At 34.1% G+C, this 20772-nt stretch overlaps 1 protein-coding gene across 2 annotated transcripts in view; it reads left to right on the top strand.

Annotated features, from left to right (window-relative positions):
• Window positions 1-20772, top strand: part of USP25 (ubiquitin specific peptidase 25) — a 138968-nt gene that overhangs the window by 48333 nt on the left and 69863 nt on the right. For both annotated transcript variants that reach the window (XM_067739229.1, XM_067739230.1), the window contains exons 6-8: window positions 4020-4106; window positions 10306-10443; window positions 12682-12758. In XM_067739229.1, the coding sequence (XP_067595330.1) occupies window positions 4020-4106; window positions 10306-10443; window positions 12682-12758 (302 nt within the window). The remainder of the gene's footprint in view (window positions 1-4019; window positions 4107-10305; window positions 10444-12681; window positions 12759-20772) is intronic.

A 20772-nucleotide genomic window follows, 5' to 3' on the forward strand; every position in this document is an offset into this window, starting at 1 on the left:
AGTCAGTTAAATTATATTCAAAGTTTAAATTTTCCTGTATTCCACAGGAAGAGAGAGAGAGTACTTGTCTGATGCTTCTCAGTCTGGGAAGGACATAGGGCTTTAATTGCTCTGTATACAGACTTTCAGTTTTTAATCCTGCCAGTCTGTTTCTATCTCACATTGAAACTTATCTGATACCGTTTCATTTTTTTAAAAATCCACCAAGGAGAATTTATGTTGCTCTTCCTTAGTATTTTTCATTATAGACAGTTTATGTCTCCCTTTGCTCTCTTGTCATCACTCTTTTTGTTTTCCACAAATTATGTATTTAAACTCTCATCTTCCATTAGCTCTCTGAAATTAGCAAGAGTTTAACCAAACTCTACTTTAACAAATTTCAAAATTGACACATTAGCTTTGGACTGAATGAAAGGATACTTGTTTTCAATGTGTATGACTCACAAACACAATTTAGGCAGTAGTGACAATTACTCTTTCCCACCCCTTTGAAGGCATGTGTTGACTAATAGTACTATGCCTGGTTTATGGTATAGATTGGTACTTAAAATAAATTTCTGTGATTTGTTGTGATAATCCACGGTCACAAATTCTACTTCGGGTAGTAACATTGTTTTCGGACATCTACCCGCTCATATTTTGCTGGAGTCCAAAACAAAACAAAAGAAAAATGAAATCAGCTTTTTGAAGGCATCATAAACCCTAAAGCAGTGAGGAATTTTGAGGCTACACTTTGAGAGAACAAGAATTTCAGAGAGTAAGCTTCACATTTTGGGCTGATTTTATCTTTGAGGCAATTTCAGTAGTGACTACTGATTGGCTGGGGAGCTAAGCAAAGTTTCACACAGGCTTGGAGCCCTAGGAAACACCTCAGATTTTCAGTTAAATTCTAAAGGGCTACACCCTAGAATTAACTGAGAACTGAAAAATAGGCCAGGCTTTATAATTTGTGAATCCCAGCTTGAGATTTTCTCAGAATTGATTGGATTAAGATGATCTAGGCTTGCAAGTAGTCCCAGTTTTGCTGCCTGCCAGAAGGAAATGTAAATTCTGTTAGAAGATACTATCATCTCGAACTTAGAATTTTCTCCTTTTGCGGTATGCGGGCCTCTCACTGTTGTGGCCTCTCCCGCTGCGGAGCACATGCTCCGGACGCGCAGGCTCAGCGGCCACGGCTCACAGGCGCAGCCACTCCGCTGCATGTGGGGTCTTCCCGGACCGGGACATGAACTCGCGTCCCCTGCATCGGCAGGTGCACTCTCAACTACTGCGCCACCAGGGAAGCCCCTTTTCTCCAGTTTTTTACATACAGTGTCTAGCACTCAAATCAGTCATAATTAGTTATATCAGAAAATAAGACATGTCCAAAAATTAAGAGAAAATAATGGATAATTAGAAATATACCTACAGGGAAAACTAAAAATCGAATTATTTGTTATGTAACTATTACTATGCTCAAGGAATTAGAAGCATGATTGAGAATTTTGATAGAAAACTAAAAACTATAAAAAGAACAAAATAGAATATTTTGTTCAAAACAGAATATTTCTAAAATAGAAAATTTAGAACTGAAAAATATGATAAATGAAGTTAAGATATCAGTGGAAGAGTTTAGCAGGCTACAGACACACTGAAGAGAGAATTAGTCAACTGGACAGTTTGTGGAACATTTTCACACTAAAGCCATGAGATACAGATGAGAGCATATAAGAGATATTTTGGACATGGTGTAAATTGTATTAACACAATTTATTTTTGGTTCCAGAGGGAAACTAAAAGGGAAATAGGATAAAAACAATATTTGAAGAGATGACAAAGAATATTCCAAGCTTGATGAAAGAGATGAAGCCACAGATTAGGGAAGCAATAGGAACCAGGTAGTATGAACGTAAAGAATACTACACCAAGGCACATCATAGTAAAAGAGAGAAACACTCTAGACAGAGAAAATAGTAAAAGTAGCCAGATAGAAAAGGTGTATCGCCTCTATGAAGGAGCAAAAATAAGACTAATGGTTGACTTTTCAACAGAAGTGCTATCTTTAAAGTTCTGGGAAAAATTAACTGGCTGTCTAGAATTCTATAACTAGCAAAAATCTTTAAAAAATGAAAAAAGCCCCCACAATTTTCAGTTTAGCAGAAGCTGAAATACTTTGTTACCAGGAGACCCACACCAAAGGAAATTCTAAAGGGTGTTCAGGAAGAAGAAAAAAGTTTTCCAGTGGGAGCTCAGAGCATAGAAGTGGGATTGAGATTCTCCAGATTTGTCAATATACTCTTTCCTATTTAAATTCCTTTTAAGAACAGTCTGTACTTTGTCCCCCTTACTTTTATCCCATTTCTTCAGGACCCATTGCTGCTATTCTGCCATTCTACCATTCTACTGGAAAGATGACTTCCCAATTGACAAGTCTAAAGATTATTTTCTTGCCCTTACCTTACTAGAATGTGGCAACCTTCAACCTTTGCTAATTTTGTCCTTCATGAAATTTGCCAGTGATTCTTGGATGTACTCCAGAATCTTCTATGGTACTTTATATCTTTGTTGAGAGGTTCCTGACATAGGAATTTTTAAAGCTCTGCAGTTATTCTGATACACAACTATGTTTGAAAACTTTTCTACTCCTTTTTCTTCTGTGATCTCATACTCCACATTTCCTTTACTATTTTTATTTTGTCTTTCTTATAGCTCTTTTTCCTCTGGCTTTTAAATGCTGCTTCCTTAAGTTTCTGATTTTGGTCTGTTATTGTACTTATTATTTCTGACTTATAACATCTGCTCTCATTGTTTTAACTTGCAATAACAAGATAATACAAGGGCAGAGACTTGATATATTTTATTCTCTGCTGCCTGTCTTCCTTGTGTCTGGCATGTAGTAGGTGCTCCATAAATATTTGTTAAATGAATGAATAAATAAACGAATATGTTCATATTGTTTAATTTAAAAATACTTCAGATCACAATTATCAGTTTTATGGTTTTACCTTTCATATTTACGTCTTTAATCCACATCTATATCTATATATGACTATTTATATATAGTAGACCAGTTTTCCCAACACCCAGTATTAAACAAAATCTTGTTTTCTTATGGATATGTGGTGCTATTTTTATTTTCTAGCAAGTTGGCTAACCCATCTTTTACTAAGATTTAATACATTATAACCTCCAGTGCAATGATTTTCAAACTTTATAAACTGTGACTCACAGAAAGGAATACGTTTTACATTGTAAAACACTTTACACATACATACGTATGTAAAAATATCACCAATGAAAATTTTACAAATGATACTCTGGTGAATTGACTGTTTATGACATGTTCTGATATTTTCCATTATATTTTATTTCAGTTTTTAAAATTAATGTTTATCATGATGACATTAATGGGTTACAAGCTATAGCTTAAAAACATAGCTGCAGGAAGCTTTTTCATGAGCATCTTTCACATGCTTTCATTATGCTCTACATGATCAATATTACTGTATTTTTGAGTAACACTGCTATTGTTATAATTAAATATCTGTCTCCTTTCTAGGTTGTGTGTCTCCTTGACCATTAGCGATAATACGTAATTTCTTTGTGTCTCTATCACGTAGCATCTGGCCCATAAATTTATTTGTACTGTATTTTTGTAGAATTGATACCTCTAGAAAACTCATACTGAACATAACATGTCTAAAAAGTTCTCAACTTTGCATTTGTGTAGATTTTATTTTGAGGAAACTGCTTAGGCACATAGTAACATAAAGAAAGGAAACTTTTAATAATATATATTATGTTTTTTTGAGTTGTCCACGTATAATTTTCTCCTTTGCAGTACCATAAATATTGTTAATGATCAAGAATAATATGTCAAAATAAAAGAAATGTGACTTTTTCTCAGGGAGAAAATAGGCCTTCTTGTGCTAGTGGGAAATATTCTGTATATAAAATAAATCTTTCAGGCCAGTCATATTTTTATAGTTCTGTTAATAGAATTTTCCCTTCGGTTATCTTAAATTGTTGTTCTTTTTCAGTCATTATTCAATCTATTGGAATTTAGAAGACTAGTTCTGAATTACAAGCCTCCATCACATGTTCAAGATTTACCCCGAAACCAAAAGGTAAAATTATGAAAATTTTCATAATTTTTTTTTTTTTGTGGTACGCGGGCCTCTCACTGTTGTGGCCTCTCCCGTTGTGGAACACAGGCTCCGGACGCTCAGGCTCAGCGGCCATGGCTCACGGGCCTGGTCGCTCTGCGGCATGTGGGATCTTCCCAGACCAGGGCACGAACCCGTGTCCCCTGCATTGGCAGGCAGACTCTCAACCACTGCACCACCAGGGAAGCCCTATGAAAAATTTTTAAGCAGAGTATATATGGTCTTCATATTCTTTTATCTGTGCTTGCTTTTGGGAAATTTGCCAAATCAAATCTGAAATAGTGTCAAATTTGAATGTGAACCTATTAATCTCAGCTACAACAGTAACTTCCTATTCTTGGTTAGTATATTGTAATTATGAATTTTTCTTCACCTGTGTGTCAGTAATAGGCCAATTTTTTTGTTTCACTTTAGTAATTTCTTTTTTCTTCTTTTTTTTGGATGTCAAATTTCAGTAAATTTTATAGGTTACCATTTACAATTCAAGGCCTTTACTCAGTTGCCTCCTGAAAAATTGTGTGGAAATCAAAAATTTATCAGTTATTTCTGTAGCTGAGCTCTTTAAAAGGTTAGTTTTGCACTTGTTGTCTTTGCAGTGCGAATCTATAACTTCTAATATTGTTAGGCAATATAATGTGACAGAGAGCACAGGCATTAGGACCATATTTCCTGGGTTCTGGCTGTGGACCTGCTTGGTCTAGTTACTGCTCATTTTCCTTATCTGAAAAGCATAAATAATAACAGCAGTTATTTTATAGAGTTGCTGTGAGAATTAAATGAGATAAAACACATAAAGGACTTAGAAGTACCGGGTACATAGTAAGTACTAGGTGTCAGCTATTGCTAGTTATTGTACTGTTCATATTAGCTTTTCAAAAGATAGGACTGATTTGCACGCAGAAATTCATACTTAATGAAAAAAATTAATTATGGAGTTGATATCCTTGAGTGTAAGACTTCAGTGATCTTGTCATAAAGAAACTGTAGCCCTAAAGGGGACTGGTTGCAAAGACAAAGAAGTTATAGGTTTCAGTAAAGTGTTGAACTTTGTGTGACCTATTGTTAATAGTAATAATACATTATTAAATTATGTTTTCCTTTTAGTATCTAATTTTGAAAACTGCTTTTCCTGCAAACACGTGAAACATTTATAATGCTAGCTAGTGGGAATATAATTTGATTTATAACCAGCTTTTCAGGCCGTAATCTTTGGCCATAGAGTGTCAGACTGATAAGCCATTTTCAAAAGGGAAGCAAGATCACCTGACCAACTACTCATACTTCCAGAGAAATTAAGCAGACACCTTTAAGTCATTACAGTTTTTACATGAAACTTTTTGGACTGTTGCCTCCCTCTGTCACAATTTGGTTAGTTTGTTGTTCTGATGTCTTGGTTGAAGTATATTTATAATTCACATGATTATTTAGAATTATTACTTGCAATTTGAAAGATATCTAGATAATCCCCCTAGTACTTGGAAATTATTTACACCTCTAAATAATCCCAGGAACAAAGAACAAGTCAAAGAAGAAATTTCAGGGTATTCTGAACTGAATAAAAAGTAAAACATGATGTATCAAAATTAGAGGGATTTAGCTAAAACAGTGGTTAGTGGAAAATACATGAACTAAATGCCTTATTAGAAAATAAGAATTGTTTCAAATTAATGGCATCAGATTGCATCAAGAAATTAGGGGGGAAAAGCTTGTTAATTTGAAAGCAGAAGAAAGGAAATAATTAAGACAAGTACATAAATCAATGAATTAGACATCAGGAAAACAGTAGAGAAAAATTAATGGAACCACAAGCTGCTTCTTAAGAAAGTTGGTAAAATTGATAACCTTCTAAGTAGACTGAGTAAGAAAAAAGAGAGAAGAAACAAATTACCAAAATAAAGAATGAAAGAGGGGCACATCACTGCATATTCTGTAGACAGTAAGAGAATAGTGGAATATTATACACAACAGGCAAATATTTAAAAAGCTAACAGCTATTGAAACCGATGAAAAGATAGATAACCTGAGTATCTCTATATTATATTAGAATTTTTAGTTAAGAACCTACCCACCCAAAAAAAAAAAAAAAATCAATAGCAGCAAGATTTATTGGTGAGTTATACCAAACATTGAATGAAGAAATAATAGCAATTCTCTACATGTTTTCCCAGAAAATTGAAAAAGAGATAAAACTTCCAAATTTACTCTATGAGACCAGCATTATGCTGAAACCAAAAGTAGAAAAATATATTTCAAGAAAAGAAAACTACAGACCAATATTCCTCATGAATAATAGAAGAAAAAATTGTCAGATTTTTGGCAAGTTGAATGCTGTAGTACATATAAAGGATAATAATACCTCATTGGCAGGTGGAGTTTATCCAGGACTGAAAGATTGGTTTAGTGTTCAAAACTCAGTATAATTCATCATATTAACAGACAAGAAGAGCCGTATGACTATCTCAGTAGATGAAGAAAAAGGATTTGAAGAAAGCTAATATATATTTATGGCAAAATCTCACAGAAACTAGGAAGAGTAAAAAACTTTTTTATCCTGATAAAACTCATTTATGAGAAACTTACAACTAATTATAATACTTTCTGGTGTAAGACTGAACCCTTTTCCTCAAAGATCAGGAACAAACAAGATGTCCCTCACCACTTTTCTATTAAACATTAGACTGGAGTTCTTAACCAGTGCTGTAAGGTAAGAAAAAGAAATAAGCATGCAGATTGGAAAGGAAGAAACAAAGCTGTCTTTTCATTTATATGACTGTCTATTTAGAAAATCCTAAGTACTCAACTAAAAAAAAAAAGATGCTAGAATCAAGAAGTGAGTTCATTCAGCAGCATTACATGATACAAGGCAAACATACAAAAATCAACTGTATTTCTTAATACTAGCAACACACAATTGGGAATTTAAATTAAAAAGTACTTATGTAAGACAGCATAAAATATGGAATATTAGAGATCAAGTAGCCAAAGATATGGAAAACTACAAAACATTGCTGAGAGAAATTAAAGAAATAAAGAGATATACTATGTTCATGGATCAGGGGATTCAATTTTTTTAAGATATCAGTTGTTCCCACTTTAATCTATAGAATCAGTGCAATCCAGTTATAATTCCAGCAGGCATTTTCATAGGAATTGACAAATTGATTGTAAAATCTATATGCAAAATCAAGGGATGTGGAATAGCCATAGCAGTTTAAAGAGAAAGGCAGTGTTGGAGGAATTAATTTTTTGGCTAATGATCAAGACACTGTGTTATTGGTGAAAAGATAGTCATATAGATCAGTAGAACAGAATAGAGAGTCCAGAAATAGAACAACACATATAGGGGTAATTGGTTTTAATCAGAGTTGCCAAAACAATTAAATGGTCAAAGGAAAATCTTTTAAACCAATGATGTCTTAGACAGAAAAATACTTTCCAACCTTTACAGGACACTATTTATGAAAAAAAAATCACAATGAACTAACTATAGACCTAAAACAAAGAAATAAAACTATAAAAATTCTTGAGGAAAACATAGAAAATTTTAGGGTTCTGGATTAAGAGAAGATTTCTTAAGAAGGACAATAAACAGGCACAAATCATACAAGAAAAAAATTGATATTTTCATCAAAATGAAAAGCTTGTCTTTGAAAAATTCATACAAAATGAAAAGGCAAGCCACAGATTGGGAGAAAATATTAGCAAAACATATATCACACAAAGGAATTGTATCTAAAATATGTACAGAACTTTTACATCTCAATAGTAAGACAAGTAACCTATTACTATATTGGGAAAAATATCTTAACAGATTACAACACCAAAGAAGATACACAGATTGTAAATAACTACATGAAATGATGCTTAATGTTACTAGTCATTAGGCCAAATGCAAATTAAAATGAGGGGTGCCACTAGAAGAACTAAAGTTAAAAAATATAGCCCATATCCAGGTGTTTTAGAATGTGGACCTAGAACTCTCATTACACTGCCAGTGAGAATACAAAGTAGTTTAATGCCTTTGGAAAACAGTTTGTTTGTTTCTTAAAAACATCTACCATACAGCCTTGCCATTTCCCTTCAGTTCTTTACTCAAGAGGAATGAAACCATATGTCCACACAGAGCCACATCCAATAATATCCACTGCAGCTGGAACAGGTTAATGGATAAATAAGTTGTGGTCTGTCCGCACAATGGAATCCCACTCAGCAATAAAGTGGAATTAACTATTAATGTACATAAACATATGGATGAAGTTCAAAATAATTATGCCGATTGCAGGAAACCATTGACTAAAATGAGTACATAGAATATGATATGATTTATATAAATTTCTAGAAAGTGTAAAGTAACCATGGTCACCTGGGAATGATTAGGGAGGGGAGTGAGGGATGAAGAAAGTTTTGGGGTGATGGACAGGTATGTTATTGATTGTGGTGATACATTCATGGATGTATACATATGTGAAGCTTGTAAAATTGTACACTTTCTAATGTACAGTATATTGTACATCAGTTATATCTTGATAAATCTGTTTTAAAAAAGATAAAGAATTGTGTTTGAATAATTTCTAGATGTGGTGGTATTTTCATAATTTATGCAGTGGCTAGTCTTAACAGCAACCACTCATTTTGCCTTTTGAAATTCAAGATGTTCTAGCCACAGGAATTGGCTGAGAGCAAAAAATGTTTTATTAAAGTATTTAACTTTTCACATGTGCATCTCAGCAGAATTTCACTTGATTTCAAAAGTCATTTATTTCATTCTTGTCACTTGGCAAGGAATGTCTCAAAAAACTGCCTTGCCTTAGGTACAGTGATAAATGAAGAAATTGATCACAAGAAATCAAGGAGATTTCTGAAAATTATTTTATGGATTAAAATTTTTAACATTTACACTCTTGAAACCTATTTATATAGGACACTTGTTGGGGAATAGTAAGTACCACAGAAAAATCATGGATTAATTTTTTATCTCATTTAAAACTTTTGCATTTCATCTTTATCATCAATGATGGAATTTGTTATGCTTAAATAAAATCCATGTTTTCTATAACTTAGCGTTTTTATGTTAGACTTTATGTACTTTCTGATTGCTGTAATGGGTATGTAGTTTTTAGATCAAATAAATATTTGGAATCAATTTTATTCCTTTACACCTATTTCTTAGGACTGCTCTTTAATGTATTGTGGGAGCAACTGTTTCTTTATTAATTGATTATATTATTCTGGGTAACAACTGTACACACACAGACACACTGCTACAAAACTATGCAAACTTGGAAAATTTTTCTAATATTTAAATAGTATATGTAAGCTTTATCTGTTAAAATTGTTATTTCAGGAGCTAACCATAGTAAGAACTGCCTGTCTGATTTGTTACCATAATGTATTTCACTAAGACATGTGAATTACATTCTTATAAAAAGTTTTCTTCTTATTTTAAAATAAATTGTTTGTGATTGATAATATTGGGTTGTTTTTGTTCCTTATGGAAGAAGAAAAACAATAGTGAGTTTTCAAAGGAACACTAGAATGATGATACATTAGTCTAATATTAGGATCTAGTCTAATTACTTATTAGACTAATGTGTCTGATAATTAGGATTTTCACATAACAGTGGCAGTAGTGATTCATTACTGAATGAAAAACATTAATTTCAGTAGATGTGGAGTTTGAAGAGATCATTGACTTGGAGGGGCCTGGGAAGGCTTCATGGAGGAGGGGGATTTTTGCTTAAATGGGTTTATTGAGCATAAAGTACTTAAGTAGTGCCTGGCACGTGGTTAGCACTCATTGAATATTGGCTCTTGTTATTGCTGTCCTCAGCAGCAGCTGGGCTTTGCTGAATGGAAAGGATTGTAATAAACAAACTTAAATGAGGATATTCTTGGCTGGGTAATGACATGATTTACTGTGAATATGTGGCATTTATTCTAAAATTGTGAGCTTAGTCTAGGTCCTCTGCTCTTTCCATGTTTGACTCCTTCTTTCAGTCTCCTAGATGACAAGATCACTCTTCTTTTTTTATGATAATAGGAGTGCTAGATTCATCCCTAATCTATATTAGTCAAATTTTTGGTTAATTTTAAAATGAGTATCTCTTTACCAGTAAAGATTTTAATCTTCACTTAAGGATTTTTTCTTTTTTTTCAATAGGAGCATCGGAATTTGCCTTTTATGCGTGAGCTTCGGTATCTATTTGCACTTCTTGTTGGTACTAAAAGGAAATATGTTGATCCATCAAGAGCAGTTGAAATTCTTAAGGATGCTTTCAAATCAAATGACTCCCAGCAGGTAGCTTTGTTGTGCTTACTAGTTTATTAACTTTTTTATTTAATCTGATCTTTTCTTAAGCATTTTTTTCAAAGATAAATGACAAAGATGTTGTCATTTATCTTTATACAAATAAGCTGGAGCCACTTAAAACATTGTTTATTTGGAAGATTTACTTTTAAATTAAGAAGTAGTGATAATCTTGAAAGTATATGATAAATGAAGCTGTAATTTATATTATAATTAAAATTACTAAATGAAAGCAGTAGGTAAAATTCAGAATGTTCACAAATTTTTAATTAAAAATCTTCACCAAGGTGTGATAACCCAGTGTCAGTATAGTATACACGCTTTTGATATGCCTCTTTTTGCTGGCAGAAAGTAGTTTTCCGTAATTACTCAGAAAAGGTTTCTGAATGACATTAACTTTGTTATTTTATTTTTCTTTTATTGCTCTTTTATTTCCCAATCTTTATGTAGTGCTGTTTGGTTGCTTTTTATCAATTTTTTAGAAAGAATATTGGGAATTTTCCTATAAAAATAGAAAATGTCTGTAAACAAACCAACATTTTCACATATAATGTGAGAAGTCAGAGAAATTAAAGAAGGAAAGTGGAAGAGAAGGAAAGAAAGTAACAGAGAATAATAGCAACAGTGTTGGAAAAGATGACAGTGACATAATGGGCAAAAAATAAAGACGATACTTGAGATTTTAAAAATATGCTACGTTTGCAGTGTAGGTGTTGTAGTACTTGGATATATATCTGTTACGTGGATGTGTGGAGAGCTGAAAGATGTCTGATTTTGCCACTGCCTTCCCTGTGCTTTTTTTTAAAAATTCACTTTTTATGGCAAAGATAAATGAACAAAAAGGGTGGTCATATCAGAATTTGCTTATATTTGTTGTTTTTCTCCCCCCTAACAATTTCTTCTAAAGAGTATTGGATAAGTAGAAAACCTTTTTGTTTCTTGTCAGATATAACCTTGCAGGGTAAGTAATGTTATAGAAAAGTATGGAAAGTCATTTTAAAGTCTTATATTAGTGTGCTAGGACAGCTGTAACAAATTACCACAATCCAAGTGATTTCAAGACAATAGAAAATGATTCTCTTATAGTTCTAGAAGCCAGAAGTTCAAAATAAAGGTGTTGGCAGGGCCGTGCTCCCTCCGGTGGCTCTCAAGGAGAATCCTTCCTGTTAAGGAAGTTGTCTTTATATGTTAATAAGTTTAGTTGTCTTTATATGGCTTTGGAGCAATTTATTTAAGCTTCCTAGACCTTAGTTTCAACATTTTAAAGGTAAATAGGTTGGCCCAGATGCTTTTCAAAAAACTTCTAGCTGTGAAAATGTATAATAGTAAGTTTGTTTTATATTTGGGACTATTTTGATAAAGGCAAATTGCTTACACTTATTTATCTGTCTTTGGGAAGTCATAGTAGGGTTGCTTTATCCCCCCAGCCCACCCCAGCCCACTCTACTCCCCATGCAGGTTCTATACAAACCTGTTTGCTATGCTCCAGGTTGGAGTGTTGAAAGAATTTTATGGTAGTTGACAAGTACAACTGCCACTGCTTATTCCTGTATATCTATGTCAGGTGATCTAGGACGAAGGGATGGCAAAAGGTGAAGGTTGTGCTGGTTCTGATTGGAGAATCAGTTCGAAGTTCATGAGGTGGTAGACTTGATAGTTGAGGAGTCAGTGATTAATTAGGCTCAACCTATCCAAATTAACAGATACCTTAGTAAAATCGGATATGGCTTAAAAAGCTGTGCATTAACAGTTGAATTGAAAAAATGAATTGTTTAAAAACACATATTCCTTCTAAGACAGAAACCAGTAATAAATCTTTATATAATGAAGAACTCTTTGGTAATGTGGGTCCTTAATTTTATAAAGATTCATTAGAGAGCTCTTTGTGGGGAGGTAATAACTTTTTAAAAATCTCATTGATAAGTTTGAATTTATATACACACACACACACACACACACACACACACACACATATTTTTTTCCCTCCTAAGGTGAAACCCAGTTACATGATTATGAATATAATGCTTGTTTTTCTCAAATAATGATTTTATGCTCTGGTTAAGTTATAAATATTTCTTGCATTTGATGTGAAACATTTCAGATGATACCGTTGCGAGGAGTCAGTTAATTATACATTTGAAAAGACTGGCTGTAAGTTTTATGTTGCAGTATTTAGTGTTTTCATTGGTAGGCTCGAATATCAACAAGACTTTTTTTTTCCCCCCACAGCAAGACGTGAGTGAGTTTACACACAAATTATTAGATTGGTTAGAAGATGCCTTCCAAATGAAAGCTGAAGAGGAGACGTAAGTTATTGTGAAATTTAGTGATGGAGATAAATTAGGAGATCGATAAATAACACTCATTTTTTTTTTCTTATGTATTCAGTGTCAACAGAGAAATAAGAATCTGAGATAAGTGTGTGGAAACCCAAATGTTATCTGTATTTTTGACAAACTCTTTGGAATTTATGGCCGCAAATGTTGGGTAGCTTTAGATGTCCAATATAAGGTCAATCTAGTGAGAGATATCTAAGAAGTGATCTCTGAAAAAGCTAACCCCACATCAGTTCTTATTCCATGAAGTCATATTCCATGAAGAAGATGGGTCAGTGGTAGGGAAACATGCCAGGAGTAATAATTGTGATGAAATCTTTTTACATGGAATCGTGAGGACATTCGTGATTCCTTCCATGTAAAGTTTCTTCTTAACATTCCCTGGGGCTTTTTATTTTGTGCCCATTTGGTTGAACCACTAAGACTCTGGTCATTTAAAATATATGGGCAGACCTCCTTAAGGGAAGAAGTTCACACACTTTCAGGGTGGTCCTACTCCCACTCTTCTGAGGCCACTCTCCTAACACCAAACATTGGTTCCTTTGTGCATCTTCCTGAAACATTGGTGGACCATTTAGGATTTGCCACCGCAGGTTTTGATATGATTCTACAAGATGCATTATGTAAATTAACACCTAGAATACAGGCAAAAATCCAAGGCTGAAAATTCTTTCCTTCTCTTTTTATCTATTTTTGTTCTTATTTGTTCTTCTTCCAGTTTTATTGAGATATAATTGACATAACAGCACTGTGTAAGTTTGAAGTATACAGCATAATTATTTGACTTACATACATCATAAAATGATTACCACAATAAGTTTAGTGAACATCCATCATCTCATATAGATACAAAATATAAGAAAAAAATATTTATTCCTTATGATGAGAACTCTTAGAATTTATTCTTACAAATTTCACATATAACATACAGCAGTGTTAATTGTGTTAATCATTTCAGTACTTATTTATCTTATGACTGGAAGTTTGTACCTTTTGACCACCTTTATCATACAAAGATATTTGATTATTATTGACTATATTCCCCATGCTGTACATCCCTGTGACTCACTTATTTTGTAACTAGAAGTTTCTACCTCTTAATTTCCCTCACCTACTTCACTCATCCCCCGCCACCATCCACTTTCCTACTGGCAACCATCTGTTTGTTCTCTGTATCTATGACTCTGTTCTGTTTTATGTTTGTTCATTTGTTTTTTAGATTCCATATGTGAGTGAAATGATACAATATTTGTCTTCCTCTGTCTGACTTATTTCACTTAGCATAATACCCTCTAGGTCTATCCATGTTGTCACAAATGGCAAGGTTTCATTCTTTTTTTATGGCTGAATAATATTACATGGAATGAGTATATACACACTCACATACACACACACAGACACACACATCTTTATGCATTTATCTATCAGTGGGCACTTAGGTTGCATCTGTATCTTAGCTATTGTGAATAATGCTGCAGTGAACTTAACGGTGCATATATCTTTTTGAATTAGTGTTTTTGTTTTCTTTGGATAAGTATCCAGAAGTGGAATTGCTGGATCATATATGGTAGTTCTGTTTTTAACTTTTTGACAGCCTCCATACTGTTTGGCATAGTGACTGCACCAATTTACATTACCACCAAGAATGCATGAGGGTTCCCTTTTCTCCACATTTTCACCAACGCTTGTTGTTTGCTGTCTTTCTTGTTTGTTTAGCCTCCATATGTTTGTGTTTTTTACATTTTTTTCCCTGTAGTTTATTTCTAATCTCATAGTGTTGTGGTCAGAAAAGATGCTTGATATGATTTCAATTTTCTTAAATTTACTGAGGCTTGATTTGTGACCCAACATGTGATCTATCCTGGAGAATGTTCCGTGTGCACTTGAGAAGAAAATCTAATCTGCTGTTTTCAGATGGAATGTCCTATAATATCAATTAAATCTATCTGGTCTATTGTGTCATTTAAGCTTGTGTTTCCTTATTAATTTTCTGTCTGGATGATCTGTCCATTGGTGTAAGTGACGTGTTAAAGTCCCCCACTATTATTGTGTTACTGTCGATTTCTTCTTTTATAGTTCTTAGCATTTGCCTTATGTATTGAGGTGCTCCTATGTTGGGTGCATATATATTTATTAATTGTTATACGTTCTTCTTGGATCGATCCCTTGATCATTATGTAATGTCCTTCCTTGTCTCTTGTAACATTCTTTATTTTAAAGTCTATTTTATCTGATACGAGTATTGCTACTCCAGCTTTCTTTTGATTTCCATTTGCATGGAATATCTTTTTCCATCCCCTCACTTTCAGTCTGTATGTGTCCCTAGGTCTAAAGTGGGTCTTTTGTAGACAGCATATAGATGGATCTTGTTTTTGTATCCATTCAGCAAGCCTGAGTCTTTTGGTTGGAGCATTTAATCCATTTCCATTTAAGGTAATTATCGATATGTATGTTCCTATTACCATTTTCTTAATTGTTTTGGGTTTGTTTTTGTAGGTTCTTTTCTTGTGTTTCCCACTTAGAGAAGTTCCTTTAGCATTTGTTGTAGAGGTGGTTTGGTGGTGCTGAATTCTCTTAGCTTTTGCTTGTCGGTAAAGCTTTTGATTTCTCCACTGAATCTGAATGAGATCGTTGCTGGGTAGACTAATCTTGGTTGTAGGTTCTTCCCTTTCATCACTTTAAATATGTCCTGCCACTCCCTTCTGGCTTGTAGAGCTTCTGCTGAGAAATGAGCTGTTAACCTTATGGGAGTTCCCTTTTATGTTATTTGTCGTTTTTTCCTAGTTGCTTTTAATAACTTTACTTCGTCTTTAATTTTTGTCAATTTGATTACTATGTGTCTCAGTGTGTTTCTCCTTGTGTTTATCCTGCCTGGGACTCTCTGTGCTTCCTGGACTTGGGTGGCTATTTCCTTTCCCATGTTAGGGAAGTTTTCAACTATAATCTCTTCAGATATTTTCTCGGGTCCTTTCTAGGTCTCTTCTCCTTCTGGGACCCCTATAATGCGAATGTTGTTGCATTTAATGTTGTCCCAGAGGTCTCTTAGGCTGTCTTCATTTCTTTTCATTCCTTCTTCTTTATTCTGTTCCGCGGCAGTGAATTCCACCATTCTGTTTCCACGTCACTTATCCGTTCTTCTGCCTCAGTTGTTCTGCTATTGATTCCTTCTAGTGTATTTTTCATTTCAGTCATTGTGTTCTTCATCTCTGTTTGTTCTTTAATTCTTCTAGGTCTTTGTTAAACATTTCTTGCATCTTCTCAATCTTTGCCTCCATTCTTTTTCTGAGGTCCTGGATCATCTTCACTATCATTATTCTCTATTCTTTTTCTGGAAGGTTGCCTATCTCCACTTCATTTAGTTGTTTTTCTGAGGTTTTATCTTGTTCCTTCATCTGGTACATAGTCCTCTGCCTTTTCATTTTGTCTGTCTTTCTGTGAATGTGGTTTTCGTTCCACAGGCTGGAAGATTGTAATTCTTCTTGCTTCTGCTGTCTGCCCTCTGGTGGCTGAGGCTATCTAAGAGGCTGTTGCAAGCTTCCTGCTGGGAGGGACTGGTGGTGGGTAGAGCTGGGTGTTGCTTTGTTGTCTTTTTGATAATAGCCATTCTGACAGGTGTGAGGTGATATATCATTGTGGTTTTGATTTGCATTTCCCTGATGATTAGTGATGTTGAGCATCTTTTCATGTGCCTGTTGGCCATCTGTATGTCTTCTGAGAAAAGTCTCTATTCAGCTCCTATGCCCATTTTCTTAATTAGGATTTTTTTAATTTATATATATTGAATTATATGAGTTCTTTGTATATTTTGTATATTAACCCCTTATCAGACATATCATTTGCAGATACCTTCTCCCATTTAATAGGTTGCCTTTTCATTTTGATAATAGTTTCCTTTACTCTGCAGAAGCTTTTTAGTTTGATGTAGTCCCTTTTGTTTATTTTTGCTTTTGTTTCCTTTGTCTGAGGAGACATATCCAAAAAATTGTTGCTAAGATTGAAGCCAAAAAGCCTACTGCCTATGTTTTCTTCTAAGAGTTTCATGGTTTCAGGTAGTCATTAATACATTTTAAGTTTATTTTCGTATATGATGTAGGAAAGTGGTTTGATTTAATTCTTTTGCATGTAGCTGTCCAGTTTTCCCAACACCATTTACTGAAGAGGCTTTCTTTTCCCTATTGTATATTCTTGCCTCCTTTGTTATACATTAATTGAGCATATAAGTGTGGGCTTATTTCTGGGCTCTCTGTTCTGTTCCATTTATCTACCTGTCTGTTTTTGTGCTGGTACTATACTCTTGATTTCCATAGCTTTGTAGTTGTATAGTTTGAAATGAGGAAGCATCATACCCTTGGTTTTAGCTAACAATTTTTTTACATATATCTATTCTTTTTCAGATTCTTTTCCCATATAGGTTATTACAGAGTATTGGTTAGAGTTCCCTGGGCTATACAGTAGGTCCTTGTTGATTATCTATTATATGTATAGTAGTGTGTATATGTTAATCACAACCTCCTAATTTATCCCTTCCCCTCCACCTTTCCCCTTTGATAGCCATAAGTTTGTTACCTATTTCTGTGAGCCTGTTTCTGTTTTTTAAAGTTCATTTGTATCATTTTTTTAGATTCTACATATAAGTGATATTGTATGATACTTGTCTTTGTCTGACTTACTTCACTTAGTATGATAATCTCTACTCCATCCATGTTGTTGCAGATGGCATTATTTCAGTATTTTTTATGGCTGAGTAGTAGTACTCCATTGTATATATGTACCACATGTTCTTTATCCATTCATCTGTCAGTGGATATTTAGGTTGCTTCCATGTCTTGGCTATTGTAAATAGTGCTGCATTGAACACTGGGGCGCATGTATCTTTTTGAAGTATGGTTTTCTCCGGATATATGCCCAGGAGTAGGGTTGCTGGATCATATGATAGCTCTATTTTTAGTTTTTTAAGGAACCTTCATACTGTTCTCCATAGTGTCTGTACCACTTTATATTCCCACCAACAACATAGGAGGGTTCCCTCTTCTTCATGCCCTCTCCAGCATTTGTTGTTTGTAGACTGTTTGATGATGGCCATTCTGACCAGTGTGAGGTGATACCTCATTGTAGTTTTGACTTACATTTCTCTAATAATTAGCAATGTTGAGCATCTTTTCTTGTGTGTGTTGGTCATCTGTATGTTGTCTTTGGAGAAATGTCTATTTAGATCTGCCCATTTTTTTGATGGGGTTATTATTATTAATTTTGATAGTGAGCTGCATGAGCTGTCTCTGTATTTTGGAGATTAATCTCTGGTTGGTTGCATCTTTTACAAATATTTTTTTCCATTCTGTTGGTTGTCTTGTCATTTTGTTTATGGTTTCCTTTGCTATGCAAAGGCTTTTAAATTTAATTAGGTTCCATTTGTTTATTTTTGTTTTTAACTTTCATTACTCTAGGAAATGGATCCAAAAAATATTGCTGTGATTTATGTCAAAGGGTGTTCTGCTTATGTTTCCCTCTAAGAGTTTTATAGTATCTGGTCTTACATTTAGGTCTTTAATCCATTTTGAGTTTATTTTTCTGTATGGTGTTAGCAAATGCTCTAATTTCATTCTTTTATATATAGCTGTGCAGTTTTCCCAGCACCACTTATTGAGGAGACTGTTTTTTCTCCATTGTATATTCTTGCCTCCTTTGTCATAGATTAATTGACTGTAGGTGCATGGTTTTATTTCTGGGCTTTCTATCCTGTTCCGTGTATCTGCAAGTCACTCTTTGTGCCATTACCATACTGTTTTCATTACTGTAGCTAAAGTCAGGGAGGCTGATTCCTCCAGCTCAGTTTTTCTTTCTCAAAATTGCTTTCGGTATTTGGGGTCTTTTGTTTCCATACAAGTTTTAAGATTTTTTTGTTCTAGATCGGCAAAAAATGCCATTTGTAATTTGGTAGGGATTACATTGAATCTGTAGATTACCTTGGGTAGTATAGTCATTTTGACATTGTTGATTCTTCCACTCCAAGAACATGATATATCTTTCCATCTATTTGTATCATTCATCTTCGATTTCTTTCATCAGCAGCTTATAGTTTTCAGAGTTCAGGTCTTTTGCCTCCTTAGGTAGGTTTATTCCTAGGTAATTTATTCTTTTTGATGCGATGGCAAATGGGATTGTTTCCTTAATTTCTCTTTCAGATCTTTTGTTATTAGTTTATAGAAATGCAGCAGATTTTTGTGTATTAATTTTGAATCCTGCAACTTTACCAGATTCATTGATGAGCTCTAGTAGTTTTCTGGTACCATCTTTAGGATCTTCTGTGTATAGTATCATGTCATCTGCAAACAGTGACAGTTTTACTTCTATTCCAATTTGGATTCCTTTTATTTCTTTTTCTTCTCTGATTACCATGGCTAGGGCTTCCAAAACTATGCAGAATAAAAGTGGCTAGAGTGGACATCCTAGTCTTATTCCTGATCTTAAAGGAAATGCTTTCAGTTTTTCACCATTGAGTATGATGTTAGCTGTGGGTTTTGTCATACATGGCCTTTATTATGTTGAGGTAGGTTCCCTCTATGCCCACTTTCTGGAGAGTGTTTATCATAAATGGGTGTTGAATTTTGATAAAAGTTTTTTCTGCATCTATTGAGATGATCGTATGGTTTTTAATCTTCAGTTTGTTAATGTGGTGTATCACACTGATTGATTTACAGAGATCGAAAAGTTCTTGCATCTCTGGGATAAATCCCACTTGATCAAGGTGTATAATCCTTTTAATGCGTTTTTGGATTCAGTTTGCTAGTAGTTTGTTGAGGATTTTTACATCATTCATTTTTACATCATGTTCATTAGTGATATCGGCCTTTAATTTTCTTTTTTTGTGGTATCTTTGGTATTACTATCAGGGTCATGGTGGCCTCATAGAATGAGTTTGGAGTGTTCCTCCTCTGCAATTTTTGAAATAGTTTCAGAAGGATACTTGTTAACTAGTCACTAAATGGTTGATAGAATTCACCTGTGAAGCCATCTGGTCCTGGGCTTTTGTTTGTTGGAAGCTTTTATGTCACAGTTTCAATTTTAGTGCTTGTGATTGGTCTGTTCCTATTTCCTATTTCTTCCTGGTTCAGTTTTGTGAGATTGTACCTTTCTAAGAATTTGTCCATTTCTTCTAAGTTGTCCATTTTATTGGTATATAATTGCTTATAGTAGTCTTCTATGCTCCTTTTTATTTCTGTGGTGTCAGTTGTAACTTCTCCTTTTTTTTTTCTAATTTTATTGATTAGAGCCATGACCCTCTTTTTCTTCATGAGTCTGGCTAAAGGTTATCAATTTTGTTTGTCTTTTCCAAGAGCTAGGTTTTAGTTTCATTGATCTTTTTTTATTGTTTTTTTCATCTGTATTTAATTTATTTCTGTTCTAATCTTTATGATTTCTTTCCTTTTGCTAGCTTTGAGTTTTGTTTGTTGTTCTTTCTCTAGTTGCTTTAGGTGTAAGGTTAGGTTGTTTAATTGGGATGTTTCTTTTTTACTGAGGTAAGATTGTATTGCTATAAACTTCACTCTTAGAACTGCTTTTGCTGTGTACTGTAGGTTTCAGATCATCATGTTTTCATTTTCATTCACCTCTAGGTATTTTTTGATTTCCTCTTTGACTTCTTCAGTGATCCATTGGTTATTTAGTAGCATATGGTTTAGCCTCCACGTGTTGGTGTTTTTTTAGTTTTTTCTCGTATCTGTTGTCCGATCTCATAGTGTCGTGGTCGGAAAAGATGCTTGATACGATTTCAGTCTCAAATTTATAGAGGCTTGCTTTATGGCTCATGATGTGATCTGTGCTGGAGTGTGTTCCATGTTCACTTGAAAAGATTGTGTGTTCTGCTACTTTCAGATGGAATGCTCTATAAATATCAATTAAGTCTATGTGATTTAGTGTGTCATTTAAGGCCTGTGCTTCCTTATTGACTTTCTGTCTGGATGATCTGTCTATTGATGTAAGTGGG

This window comes from Pseudorca crassidens, chromosome 5, assembly GCF_039906515.1.
Source record: "Pseudorca crassidens isolate mPseCra1 chromosome 5, mPseCra1.hap1, whole genome shotgun sequence".
Lineage (NCBI taxonomy): Eukaryota > Metazoa > Chordata > Mammalia > Artiodactyla > Delphinidae > Pseudorca > Pseudorca crassidens.